The sequence below is a fragment of the Cherax quadricarinatus genome, chromosome 1 (genome assembly GCF_038502225.1).
Source record: "Cherax quadricarinatus isolate ZL_2023a chromosome 1, ASM3850222v1, whole genome shotgun sequence".
Lineage (NCBI taxonomy): Eukaryota > Metazoa > Arthropoda > Malacostraca > Decapoda > Parastacidae > Cherax > Cherax quadricarinatus.
In genome coordinates, this window is record NC_091292.1 from 70,273,055 (window position 1) to 70,289,006 (window position 15,952).

The 15,952-nt window shown below is 42.1% G+C and overlaps 1 protein-coding gene across 1 annotated transcript in view; it reads left to right on the forward strand.

Moving 5' to 3' along the window:
- The window catches only part of LOC128688597 (uncharacterized), a 33,444-nt gene extending 22,085 nt beyond the window's left edge, over positions 1 to 11,359 (forward strand). Inside the window, exon 2 of the mRNA XM_053776492.2 lies at positions 10,414 to 11,359. Coding sequence (XP_053632467.1) covers positions 10,414 to 10,640 — 227 coding nt within the window. The 3' untranslated portion in view covers positions 10,641 to 11,359. The remainder of the gene's footprint in view (positions 1 to 10,413) is intronic.
- The last annotated feature ends 4,593 nt before the right edge of the window (positions 11,360 to 15,952 follow it).

The window sequence follows — 15,952 nt, forward strand, 5'->3', positions numbered from 1 at the left end:
CCTAGTACCATAACCACAGTCCCAGTACCATAACCTCAGTCGCAGTACCATAACCTCAGTCCCAGTACCATAACCCCAGTCCCAGTACTATAACCTCAGTTCCAGTACCATAACCTCAGTCACAGTACCATAACCTCAGTCACAGTACCATATCCTCAGTCACAGTACCATAACCTCATTCCCAGAACCATAACCTCAGTCACAGTACCATAATTTCAGTCCCAGTACCATAACCTCAGTGACAGTACCATAACCTCAGTCACAGTACCATAACCTCAATCCCAGTACCATAACCTCAGTCACAGTACCATAACCTCAGTCCCAGTACTATAACCTCAGTCCCAGTACCTTAACCTCAGTCCCAGTACCATAACCTCAGTCCCAGTACCATAACCTCAGTCACAGTACCATAACCTCAGTCCCAGTACCATAACCTCAGTCCCTGTACCATAACCTCAGTCACAGTACCATAACCTCAGTCACAGTACCATAACCTCAGTCCCAGTACCATAACCTCAGTCCCAGTACCTTAACCTCAGTCCCAGTACCATAACCTCAGTCCCAGTACCATAACCTCAGTCACAGTACCATAACCTCAGTCCCAGTACCATAACCTCAGTCCCAGTACCTTAACCTCAGTCCCAGTACCATAACCTCAGTCCCAGTACCATAACCTCAGTCACAGTACCATAACCTCAGTCCCAGTACCATAACCTCAGTCCCAGTACCTTAACCCCAGTCCCAGTACCATAACCTCAGTCCCAGTGCTATAACCCCAGTTCCAATACGATAACCCCAGTTCCAGTACTATAACTCCAATCCCAGTACCATAACCCGTCCCAGTGCCATAACCTCCGTTCCAGTACCATAACCCCAGTCCCAGTGCCATAACCTCAGTCCCCGTGTCATAACCCCAGTCCTAGTGCCATAACCTCAGTCCCAGTGCCATAACCCCGGTCCCAGTACCATAACCCCAGTCCCATTACAATAACCCCAGTACCAGTACCTTAACCTCAGTTCCAGTGTCATAACCCCTATCCCAGTACAATAACCCCAGTCTCAGTACCATAACCTCAGTTCCAGTACCATGACCCCTGTCCCAGTACCATAACCTCAGTTCCAGGACCATAACCTCAGTCCCAGTACCATAACCCCAGTCCCAGTACCATAACCTTAGTTCCAGTACCATAACCCCAGTCCCAGTGCCATAACCCCAGTCCCAATACCATAACCCAAGTCCCAGTGCCATAACCCCAGTCCCAGTACCATAACCCCAGTCCCAGTACCATAACTCCAGTCCCAGTACCATAACCCTAGTCCCAGTACCATAACCTCAGTTCCAGTACCATAACCCCAGTCTCAGTACCATAACACCAGTCCCGGTACCATAACCTGAGTTCCAGTACCATAACCCCAGTCCCAGTGCCATAACCCCAGTTCCAGTGCCATAACCCCAGTCCCAGTGCCATAACCCCAGTCCCAGTACCATAACCTCAGTCCCAGTACTATAACCTCAGTCCCAGTAGCATAACCGCAGTTCCAGTACCATAACCCCAGTCCCAGTACCATAACCTCAGTCCCAGTACCGTAACCTCAATCCCAGTACCATAACTTCAGTCCCAGTACCATAACCTCTGTCCCAGTACTATAACCTCAATCCCAGTACCATAACCTCAGTCCCAGTACAATAACTTCAGTCCCAGTACCATAACCTCAGTCCCAGTACCATAACCTCAGTCCCAGTACAATAACCTCAGTCCCAGTACCATAGCCCCAGTCCCAGTACCATAACCTCAGTCCCAGTACAATAACTTCAGTCCCAGTACCATAATCTCAGCCCCAGTACCATAACCCCAGTCCCAGTACCATAACCTCAGTCGCAGTACCATAACCTCAGTCCCAGTACCATAACCCCAGTCCCAGTGCCATAACCTCAGTTCCTGTACCATAACCTCAGTCACAGTACCATAACCTCAGTCACAGTACCATATCCTCAGTCACAGTACCATAACCTTATTCCCAGTACCATAACCTCAGTCACAGTACCATAATTTCAGTCCCAGTACCATAACCTCAGTCACAGTACCATAACCTCAGTCACAGTACCATAACCTCAGTCCCAGTACCATAACCTCAGTCACAGTACCATAACCTCAGTCCCAGTGCCATAACCTCAGTCACAGTACCCTAACCTCAGTCGCAATACCATAACCTCAGTCCCAGTACCATAACCTCAGTCCCAGTACCATAACCCCAGTCCCAGTACCATAACCTCAGTCACAGTACCATAACTTCAGTCACTGTACCGTAACCTCAGTCACAGTACCATAACCTCATTCCCAGTGCCATAACCTCAGTCACAGTACCATAACTTCAGTCCCAGTACCATAACCTCAGTCACAGTACTATAACCTCAGTCACAGTACCATAACCTCAGTCCCAGTACCATAACCTCAGTCCCAGTACTATAACCCCAGTCCCAGTGCCATAACCTCAGTCCCAGTACCATGACCCCAGTCCCAGTACCATAACCTCAGTCCCAGTACCATAACCTCAGTCCCAGTACCATAACCCCAGTCCCAGTACCATAACCTCAGTCCCAGTGCAATAACCTCAGTCCCAGTACCATAACCCCGGTCCCAGTACCTTAACCTCAGTCCCAGTACCATAACCTCAGTCCCAGTACCATAACCTCAGTCCCAGTACCATAACCTCAGTCACAGTACCATAACCTCAGTCCCAGTACCATATCCTCAGTTCCAGTACCATAACCCCAGTCCCAGTACCATAACCTCAGTCCCAGTACAATAATCTCAGTCCCAGTACCATAACCCCAGTCCCAGTACCTTAACCTCAGTCCCAGTACCATAACCTCAGTCCCAGTACCATAACCTCAGTCCCAGTACCATAACCTCAGTCCCAGTACCATAACCTCAGTACCAGTACCATAACCTCAGTCCCAGTTCCATAACCTCAGTCCCAGTACCATAACCTCAGTCCTAGCACCATAACCTCAGTCCCAGTACCATAACCTCAGTCCCAGTACCATAACCTCAGTCCCAGTACAATAACCTCAGTCCCATTACCATAACCTCAGTCCCAGTACCATAACCCCAGTCCCAGTACCATAACCTCAGTCGCAGTACCATAACCTCAGTCCCAGTACCATAACCCCAGTCCCAGTACCATAACCTCAGTTCCAGTACCATAACCTCAGTCACAGTACCATAACCTCAGTTACAGTACCATATCCTCAGTCACAGTACCATAACCTCATTCCCAGTACCATAACCTCAGTCACAATACCATAACCTCAGTCACAGTACCATAACCTCAGTCCCAGTACCATAACCTCAGTCACAGTACCATAACCTCAGTCCCAGTACCATAACCTCAGTCCCAGTACCTTAACCTCAGTCCCAGTACCATAACCTCAGTCCCAGTACCATAACCTCAGTCACAGTACCATAACCTCAGTCCCAGTACCATAACCTCAGTCCCAGTACCTTAACCTCAGTCCCAGTACCATAACCTCAGTCCCAGTACCATATCCTCAGTCCCAGTACCATAACCTCAGTCCCAGTACCATAACCTCAGTCCCAGTACCATAACCTCAGTCCCAGTACCTTAACCTCAGTCCCAGTACCATAACCTCAGTACCAGTACCATAACCTCAGTCCCAGTACCATATCCTCAGTCCCAGTACCTTAACCTCAGTCCCATTATCATAACCTCAGTCCCAGTACCATAACCTCAGTCCCAGTACCATAACCTCAGTCCCAGTACCTTAACCTCAGTCCCAGTACCATAACCTCAGTCCCAGTACCATAACCTCAGTCCCTGTACCATAACCTCAGTCCCAGTACCATAACCTCATTCCCAGTACCTTAACCTCAGTCCCAGTACCATAACCTCAGTCCCAGTACCTTAACCTCAGTCCCAGTAGCATAACCTCAGTCCCAGTACCATAACCTCAGTCACAGTACCATAACCTCAGTCCCAGTACAATAACCTCAGTCCCAGTACCATATCCTCAGTCCCAGTACCATAACCTCAGTCCCAGTACCATAACCTCAGTCCCAGTACCATAACCTCAGTCACAGTACCATAACCTCTGTCACAGTACCATAACCTCAGTCACAGTACCATAACCTCAGTCACAGTACCATAACCTCAGTCACAGTACCATAACCTCAGTCCCAGTACCATAACCTCAGTCCCAGTACCATAACCTCAGTCCCAGTACCATAACCTCAGTCCCAGTACCATAACCTCAGTCCCAGTACCATAACCTCAGTCCCAGTACCATAACCTCAGTCCCAGTACCATAACCTCAGTCCCAGTACCATAACCTCAGTCCCAGTACCATAACCTCAGTCACAGTACAGCAGTGCAAGAGACGGTGTAGAGTGCGGCACAAATTTGTAATGCAATTAAATAAAATGTTGATGATAGAGGGAATCAGAAGAAGGATTTACAAGTCATCACTGGGGAACTAATATCCTAATTTCTTCAATAAAAACAGAATATTATGAAATTCTACAGGCCAGACCGAATTCAGACAGAAAAAACCATTATCCTAAAATATTCAAGAATATTAAGCTTGAAGTCACTCAGAAATTAATATATCAGCTTGGAAGGGTTGAAGTTAATATATCAGCTTGAAAGGGTTGAAATTAATCGAATGAGACACTCGGAAATTATTGTATGAAATGTAGCACTTAATTTTTTTTTATTCCCCCCCCCCCAAAAAAAAAAAAAATAGGATGCTTCACAAGCCAGACTTATTATATACTTTCTCGGGGTCAGAGTGACCAGCTCTTATGGAAGTTAAGTTTTATGTAAGACTGCTCTATATCATACAATTATTTAGTAATGGTCTTATGAACACACATGGTAGAGACACATTAAAATACGTGTTAAAGACACATTACTACACGTGTTACAGACACATTACCACACATGTTACAGACACATTACCACACATGTTACAGACACATTACCACACATGTTACAGACACATTACCACACATGTCACAGCCACATTACCACACATGTTACAGACACATTACCACACATGTTACAGACACATTACCACACATGTTACAGACACATTACCACACATGTTACAGACACATTACCACACATGTTACAGACACATTACCACACATGTTACAGACACATTACCACACATGTTACAGACACATTACCACACATGTTACAGACACATTACCACACATGTTACAGACACATTACCACACATGTTACAGCCACATTACCACACATGTTACAGACACATTACCACACATGTTACAGACACATTACCACATATGTTACAGACACATTACCACACATGTTACAGACACATTACCACACATGTTACAGACACATTACCACACATGTTACAGACACATTACCACACATGTCACAGCCACATTACCACACATGTTACAGACACATTACCACACATGTTACAGACACATTACCACACATGTTACAGACACATTACCACACATGTTACAGACACATTACCACACATGTTACAGACACATTACCACACATGTTACAGACACATTACCACACATGTCACAGACACATTACCCAGGAGAACCAAATAAAGTCAAGTACTCTGACTTACTTCAGATAAAACGAGATATTCGTCAGTTATTTCACAGAACTAATTTGATGTTAAAATGAAAACACGACAGCACTAAAAGTTTAAATCCGACCAGAAGATGCATTTTCTAGTTTCCGCTCAAAAGTCAACAATATTGATGCCAACAATATTGATGCCAGCAATATTGGTGCCAACAATATTGATGTTAACAATATTGGTGCCAACGATATTAATGCCAACAATATTGGTGCCAGCAATATTGATGCCAATAATATTGGTGCCAACAATATTGATGTTAACAATATTGGTGCCAACAATATTGGTGCCAACAATACTGGTGCCTCAAAATGGTATACAATACCGACAGGTTGTTAGGTAAGACACATATGCAACAGTTAGACATCTTTATTCCGAAACGTTTCGCCTACACAGTAGGCTTCTTCAGTCGAATACAGAAAGTAGGCAGGAGCAGTAGAGATGTGAAGACGATGTAATCAGTCCATCACCCTTAAAGTCGTAGAATTTGAGGTTGTCAGTCCCTCGGCCTGGAGAAGTTCAGTTCCATAGTCAGGAACTATCTGAAGATCAAGCGACAGTGCGGAGGCTTAAATACTGTCGGAAGGAGAGGTGCAGGGTAGTAGTAGTAGTAGTAGTAGTAGTGAGAGGCAACTGAGAGGTCATGTCCCTCTCAGATCCAACCCTTCTCACTTGAAAAGCTTGTCCAAGGTGTTTTCTGTACCAAGATGCCACGTGTTGCAGTGTCTGACAAGATGAACATCAAAATGGTATACAATACCGACAGGTTGTTAGGTAAGACACATATGCAACAGTTAGACATCTTTATTCCGAAACGTTTCGCCTACACAGTAGGCTTCTTCAGTCGAATACAGAAAGTAGGCAGGAGCAGTAGAGATGTGAAGACGATGTAATCAGTCCATCACCCTTAAAGTCGTAGAATTTGAGGTTGTCAGTCCCTCGGCCTGGAGAAGTTCAGTTCCATAGTCAGGAACTATCTGAAGATCAAGCGACAGTGCGGAGGCTTAAATACTGTCGGAAGGAGAGGTGCAGGGTAGTAGTAGTAGTAGTAGTAGTAGTGAGAGGCAACTGAGAGGTCATGTCCCTCTCAGATCCAACCCTTCTCACTTGAAAAGCTTGTCCAAGGTGTTTTCTGTACCAAGATGCCACGTGTTGCAGTGTCTGACAAGATGAACATCAAAATGGTATACAATACCGACAGGTTGTTAGGTAAGACACATATGCAACAGTTAGACATCTTTATTCCGAAACGTTTCGCCTACACAGTAGGCTTCTTCAGTCGAATACAGAAAGTAGGCAGGAGCAGTAGAGATGTGAAGACGATGTAATCAGTCCATCACCCTTAAAGTCGTAGAATTTGAGGTTGTCAGTCCCTCGGCCTGGAGAAGTTCAGTTCCATAGTCAGGAACTATCTGAAGATCAAGCGACAGTGCGGAGGCTTAAATACTGTCGGAAGGAGAGGTGCAGGGTTGGATCTGAGAGGGACATGACCTCTCAGTTGCCTCTCACTACTACTACTACTACTACTACTACCCTGCACCTCTCCTTCCGACAGTATTTAAGCCTCCGCACTGTCGCTTGATCTTCAGATAGTTCCTGACTATGGAACTGAACTTCTCCAGGCCGAGGGACTGACAACCTCAAATTCTACGACTTTAAGGGTGATGGACTGATTACATCGTCTTCATATCTCTACTGCTCCTGCCTACTTTCTGTATTCGACTGAAGAAGCCTACTGTGTAGGCGAAACGTTTCGGAATAAAGATGTCTAACTGTTGCATATGTGTCTTACCTAACAACCTGTCGGTATTGTATACCATTTTGATGTTCATCTTGTCAGACACTGCAACACGTGGCATCTTGGTACAGAAAACACCTTGGACAAGCTTTTCAAGTGAGAAGGGTTGGATCTGAGAGGGACATGACCTCTCAGTTGCCTCTCACTACTACTACTACTACTACTACTACCCTGCACCTCTCCTTCCGACAGTATTTAAGCCTCCGCACTGTCGCTTGATCTTCAGATAGTTCCTGACTATGGAACTGAACTTCTCCAGGCCGAGGGACTGACAACCTCAAATTCTACGACTTTAAGGGTGATGGACTGATTACATCGTCTTCACATCTCTACTGCTCCTGTTAGGTAAGACACATATGCAACAGTTAGGTATCTTTATTATGAAACGTTTCGCCTACACAGTAGGCTTCTTCAGTCAAGTACAGAAAAGTTGATAGAAGCAGAAGATACTTGAAGACGATGTAATCAGTCCATCACCCTTAAAGTTTTGAGGTGGTCAGTCCCTCAGTCTGAAGAGGAGCATTGTTCCATAGTATGAAACAATATGGAGATGAAGTGACAGGATGGAGCTTTTATAGCGCCAAGAGGTGAGACGTAGGCCACTAGGAGAGGTAAGAACTCAGATGTTGAGAGATCAGGTCCCTCTCAAATCCAGCCTCTCTCACTAGTGGAAGTTGTCGAAGTTGATTGCAGGTCTGTACCAAGATACCCTTGTGTTGCAGTGTCTGACAGATTGAACATTAAAATGGTATAAAATACCGACAGGTTGTTAGGTAAGACACATATGCAACAGTTAGGTGTCTTACCTAACAACCTGTCGGTAGTTCAATCTGTCAGACACTGCAACACAAGGGTATCTTGGTACAGACCTGCAATCAACTTCGACAACTTCCACTAGTGAGAGAGGCTGGATTTGAGAGGGACCTGATCTCTCAACATCTGAGTTCTTACCTCTCCTGGTGGTCTACGTCTCACCTCTTGGCGCTATAAAAGCTCCATCCTGTCACTTCATCTCCATATTGTTTCATACTATGGAACAATGCTCCTCTTCAGACTGAGGGACTGACCACCTCAAAACTTTAAGGGTGATGGACTGATTACATCGTCTTCAAGTATCTTCTGCTTCTATCAACTTTTCTGTACTTGACTGAAGAAGCCTACTGTGTAGGCGAAACGTTTCATAATAAAGATACCTAACTGTTGCATATGTGTCTTACCTAACAACCTGTCGGTATTTTATACCATTTTAATGTTCAATCTACTGCTCCTGCCTACTTTCTGTATTCGACTGAAGAAGCCTACTGTGTAGGCGAAACGTTTCGGAATAAAGATGTCTAACTGTTGCATATGTGTCTTACCTAACAACCTGTCGGTATTGTATACCATTTTGATGTTCATCTTGTCAGACACTGCAACACGTGGCATCTTGGTACAGAAAACACCTTGGACAAGCTTTTCAAGTGAGAAGGGTTGGATCTGAGAGGGACATGACCTCTCAGTTGCCTCTCACTACTACTACTACTACTACTACTACCCTGCACCTCTCCTTCCGACAGTATTTAAGCCTCCGCACTGTCGCTTGATCTTCAGATAGTTCCTGACTATGGAACTGAACTTCTCCAGGCCGAGGGACTGACAACCTCAAATTCTACGACTTCAAGGGTGATGGACTGATTACATCGTCTTCACATCTCTACTGCTCCTGCCTACTTTCTGTATTCGACTGAAGAAGCCTACTGTGTAGGCGAAACGTTTCGGAATAAAGATGTCTAACTGTTGCATATGTGTCTTACCTAACAACCTGTCGGTATTGTATACCATTTTGATGTTCATCTTGTCAGACACTGCAACACGTGGCATCTTGGTACAGAAAACACCTTGGACAAGCTTTTCAAGTGAGAAGGGTTGGATCTGAGAGGGACATGACCTCTCAGTTGCCTCTCACTACTACTACTACTACTACTACTACCCTGCACCTCTCCTTCCGACAGTATTTAAGCCTCCGCACTGTCGCTTGATCTTCAGATAGTTCCTGACTATGGAACTGAACTTCTCCAGGCCGAGGGACTGACAACCTCAAATTCTACGACTTTAAGGGTGATGGACTGATTACATCGTCTTCACATCTCTACTGCTCCTGCCTACTTTCTGTATTCGACTGAAGAAGCCTACTGTGTAGGCGAAACGTTTCGGAATAAAGATGTCTAACTGTTGCATATGTGTCTTACCTAACAATACTGGTGCCAACAATATTGGTGCCAACGATAATGATGCCAACAATATTGGTGCCAACAATATTGATGCCAACAATATTGGTGCCAACAATATTGATGTTAACAATATTGGTGCCAACAATATTGGTGCCAATAATATTGGTGCCAACAATATTGGTGCAAACAATATTGATGCCAACAATATTGGTGCCAACAATATTGATGCCAACAATACTGGTGCCAACAATGTTGGTGCCAACAGTATTTGTGCTAACAAAGGAGTCTTAAGCTAAGTAAGAGAATGTAAATATAATTTTGAATTCCATCATGAACCTTAACACTTTCTCTAGTTTTTTTTTTTTAATAATTTCTTTTTATCTGAACTCGATTACATTTATTATGGTCTATGTAAATCGATAAATCCTTGTGTCGTTCAGCGTAGTGATGGAGGCCTGAATCTGAGTCCGACTGTCGTAAACAGACACTAAACGCACTCCCTGATTTGATCTAAACACGAACATGTTGACTTTCAAGAAGAGAGGGTTAATAACTCTGAATAACCCGAGAAAACTAAACAGTTTGGCATTTTTAGGTCCTTCCTCCTGGATCTTGCCCACTAGTCGAAAAACTCAAGCTTGTCCAAGAAACTTGCCCATTTATACTATGTAGTCCAGAGTTTGACTCGGGTACTTGTGGTTGTGAGCATGAATAATCTGACTATGATTTTAACCAGTTACTGTATCTCCCAGGACCGCTGGTAGCGTGTGAGGACAGTGTGTTCAGAGGCAGTTCACCCAACCTGAGCGTATGCGCTGCCGCTGTGCGCTTCAAGAAGTGTCAGCTGCAGTTCGTATCCTTCCACTGCTGCCACTCCTGCACTGACGCTGGCCAGATACCCACCCTGGGCTCATGGAGGTACCTCAACTACCCTCGTGAGGTTACCATACTTCAAGCTCTCAACTACATGAGGCCTTAAACACTGCAACTAGTGCTGCCTTCCCCTCTCTTCTTACACATATTTTTGAAGACGAGACACCTTAAGCATAGCTCTACTCCTGTATCTGTAAATAGTTTAGTTAAATACAAAAGTGTTATTATGTAGCCAATACACATCCTGTGGGCGGTAGTCAAAATATTACAGACACGTAATGGGTCCAGGAACTGGGCTCCAGTGTTTTGATAGCTAAGCAAGTTAAATTAGTAATGAACTTCATACTAGTTTACGATCTGATAACAGTGGTAATGAGTTGTTAAGCCAGACATGAATTCAGTCACAAAAATATTATATAACATGTGTAATTATGAATTATAACACCTTGTATTTCAGTAAGGTATGGTTGAATTATTACAAGTTTAAGTGGTAATGAGTCATATACAATAGGCAAAGCAGGTTTTTTTCCAGAATAGTTGGTAATATGCCACTGTAGATTAATTAAACACTTAAACATTTTTTGAACATTTGAGAGTGATTGTCACACCCTGCATCACATACTGACGCAGGGTGTGAAGAGAGTTGATTGGACAAAGAGATACTTGTAGCCCAGCCGAAGCTGAGCAATAGTGACATCCAAGAGTCCGCTGACATTGTTGGATGCACCATAGAAATGTGGCTCCTCCTGCATGATAGAATGATGATAAATTGGCTGACTGAATTCTGACTACCTTAGTCTCCAATCGGTAAAGTTTAGTTGAAGTTGTTTTCGTGTTATTGACCTCAAACTACCAGTGAACAGGACAGACTTGTGATCTACTTTCTTATGGAAATAGATTACCTTTACCACTTCATTACTTCTATCATGCTTTTGAGAACCAGTATGAGATGGAACTCACATCTCTACTCCACTGTCTACAATTTTATCGTACTTGTGCCTGGCTTCTGATAAGATCTTGTGACAACTGACACTCGAAGATCATTTATGTATGGTAGAGAATTACTGACAATTTTAATGTAAACTTAGATACATTAACTTATAATAATGTAAGGAGTGTGGCAAGTAGTTCAGTTGGAAGGGTGGAAGTCCATTTGTTGTTACGTTCTCCAGTTTCTATATAAGTGCCATCACTCTGACAACAATAACACAGGATATACTATATCCTGAGAGGTGTCTTTCTCTCAGCGTACATATGCTGCGAGTTTACTTTAATCCCTAAGATAGGGAATGAAGTATTCATGTCTAGTGGTGAAAAGGTTATTGTGGAGACTCAACGACCACGGTGTAGTCGACTGACTTAAAGGGCACGTAAGTTCCCCGTCTTCTAATAGCATGTTCATCTTTCCACTATTATCTATCCTGTTAAATACTATCGTCTGTGCTTGAATTAAAAAAAGATCCTAGACTTCACCTTACGAAACAGACAAAACAAATGCGATAGTAATTATTGACAAGGTTGATTATAGCGGAAAAATGAACATGTTATTAGAAGACGGAGGAACTTACGTGCCTCTTAAACCTCATTAATTAACCAACCACCCAACAACAATGGCATTAGCAGAGCCATCAATATACTGATTTGTTTAAGAGAATAATAATTACAAACACACACACACACTAAAGGCCATTATCTTTGTTATCTTCAGCAGATCATAACCTCGCTTGGTAAGATAGATATTACATCAGTGTTTCATGAATTAGATTCATTAATTTTATTTCTAGTCCCGTCACTTGTACCAGAATATTAAGAAAAAGATTACATGATTTTCCCAATTTAATTTTATCCTCCCGATAGGATTTTTTTTTTTCATAAATTGTATATCCTCTTCTCACGCTTCTGAGTTCTACAATAATAAATAAAATTATATGTTTAGAATACAGATTATATAATTTTCGACCTAGAAAAACCATTGATATATTAAATTAATATACACTTACGACAATAATGTATAATTAATGGTCAGGTCAGCGGACCCATATATGATTAATAAATTTAAAATATTCTTCGATTTTTCCGTTAAAATTGCAATTAATAAAGTTCCTACGAGACAATTGTGTCACCAACTCACCCGTTTCTAAGAAACAGTTAACTTACAGTAACAACAGTAATGAACACTGTGTCACGTTTATAACAACAGTAATGAACACTGTGTCACGTTTATAACAACAGTAATGAACACTGTGTCACGTTTATAACAACAGTAATGAACACTGTGTCACGTTTATAACAACAGTAATGAACACTGTGTCACGTTTATAACAACAGTAATGAACACTGTGTCACGTTTATAACAACAGTAATGAACACTGTGTCACGTTTATAACAACAGTAATGAACACTGTGTCACGTTTATAACAACAGTAATGAACACTGTGTCACGTTTATAACAACAGTAATGAACATTGTGTCACGTTTATAACAACAGTAATGAACACTGTGTCACGTTTATAACAACAGTAATGAACACTGTGTCACGTTTATAACAACAGTAATGAACACTGTGTCACGTTTATAACAACAGTAATGAACACTGTGTCACGTGTTTATAACAACAGTAATGAACACTGTGTCACGTGTTTATAACAACAGTAAAGAACACTGTGTCACGTGTTTATAACAACAGTAATGAACACTGTGTCACGTTTATAACAACAGTAATGAACACTGTGTCACGCGTTTCTAACAACAGTAATGAACACTGTGTCACGTTTATAACAACAGTAATGAACACTGTGTCACGTTTATAACAACAGTAATGAACACTGTGTCACGTTTATAACAACAGTAATGAACACTGTGTCACGTGTTTATAACAACAGTAATGAACACTGTGTCACGTTTATAACAACAGTAATGAACACTGTGTCACGTTTATAACAACAGTAATGAACACTGTGTCACGTGTTTATAACAACAGTAATGAACACTGTGTCACGCGTTTATAACAACAGTATTGAACACTGTGTCACGTTTATAACAACAGTATTGAACACTGTGTCACGCGTTTCTAACAACAGTAATGAACACTGTGTCACGTTTATAACAACAGTAATGAACACTGTGTCACGTTTATAACAACAGTAATGAACACTGTGTCACGTTTATAACAACAGTAATGAACACTGTGTCACGTGTTTATAACAACAGTAATGAACACTGTGTCACGTGTTTATAACAACAGTAATGAACACTGTGTGTCACGCGTTTCTAACAACAGTAATGAACACTGTGTCACGTTTATAACAACAGTATTGAACACTGTGTCACGTTTATAACAACAGTATTGAACACTGTGTGTCACGCGTTTCTAACAACAGTAATGAACACTGTGTCACGCGTTTCTAACAACAGTAATGAACACTGTGTCACGTTTATAACAACAGTATTGAACACTGTGTCACGTTTATAACAACAGTATTGAACACTGTGTCACGCGTTTCTAACAACAGTAATGAACACTGTGTCACGCGTTTATAACAACAGTATTGAACACTGTGTCACGTTTATAACAACAGTATTGAACACTGTGTCACGCGTTTCTAACAACAGTAATGAACACTGTGTCACGTTTATAACAACAGTAATGAACACTGTGTCACGTTTATAACAACAGTAATGAACACTGTGTCACGTGTTTATAACAACAGTAATGAACACTGTGTCACGTGTTTATAACAACAGTAATGAACACTGTGTCACGTGTTTATAACAACAGTAATGAACACTGTGTCACGTTTATAACAACAGTAATGAACACTGTGTCACGTGTTTCTAACAACAGTAATGAACACTGTGTCACGTGTTTATAACAACAGTAATGAACACTGTGTCACGTGTTTATAACAACAGTAATGAACACTGTGTCACGTTTATAACAACAGTAATGAACACTGTGTCACGTGTTTATAACAACAGTAATGAACACTGTGTCACGTGTTTATAACAACAGTAATGAACACTGTGTCACGTTTATAACAACAGTAATGAACACTGTGTCACGTGTTTATAACAACAGTAAAGAACACTGTGTCACGTGTTTATAACAACAGTAATGAACACTGTGTCACGTGTTTATAACAACAGTAATGAACACTGTGTCACGTTTATAACAACAGTATTGAACACTGTGTGTCACGCGTTTCTAACAACAGTAATGAACACTGTGTCACGCGTTTCTAACAACAGTAATGAACACTGTGTCACGTTTATAACAACAGTATTGAACACTGTGTCACGCGTTTATAACAACAGTAATGAACACTGTGTCACGCGTTTATAACAACAGTAATGAACACTGTGTCACGTTTATAACAACAGTATTGAACACTGTGTCACGTTTATAACAACAGTATTGAACACTGTGTCACGCGTTTCTAACAACAGTAATGAACACTGTGTCACGCGTTTCTAACAACAGTAATGAACACTGTGTCACGCGTTTCTAACAACAGTAATGAACACTGTGTCACGCGTTTATAACAACAATAATGAACACTGTGTCACGCGTTTATAACAACAGTAATGAACACTGTGTCACGCGTTTATAACAACAGTAATGAACATATATATTAATATCTACACGAGGAATAAATTGTATTGGTGTTAGAGAACACCTCTTACGTGATTACTGGGGTAACAAACACCTGTCAAATGATGACTGGTATAACAAACACCTGTCATGTGATGACTGGGATAACAGTCGTCTGTCACGTGATGACCACGATTACAACCTGTCACAATATGACGTGTATAACAAACACCTGTCACGTGATGACTAGGATATCAAACACCTGTCACGTGATGACTGTAATGATAAGCTGTCATGTGATGACTGCAATGATAAACTGTCACGTTATCATTGGCATAACAAACACCTGCCATGTGATGACTGGTATAACAAACACCTGTCATGTGATGACTGGTATAGCAAACACCTGTCATGTGATGAATGCTATAACAGACACCTGTCATGTGATGACTGGTATAACAGACACCTCTCATGTGATTGCTGTAACAGACACCTGTTACGTGGTTGCTGTAGCAGACAGATGTCATGTGATGACTGCTGTAACAGACACCTGTCATGTGATGACTGCTGTAACATACACCTCTCATGTGATGACTGCTGTAAAAGACACTCGTCATGTGACGACTGCTATAACAAACACCTGTCATGTGATAGCTGGTATAACGAACACTTGTCATGTGATGACTGGTATAACAAACACCTGTCATGTGATGACTGGTATTACAGGCACCTGTCATGTGATGACTGCTATAACAAACACCTGACATGTGATGACTGCTATAACAAACACCTCTCATGTGATGACTGTTATAACAGACACCTTTCAA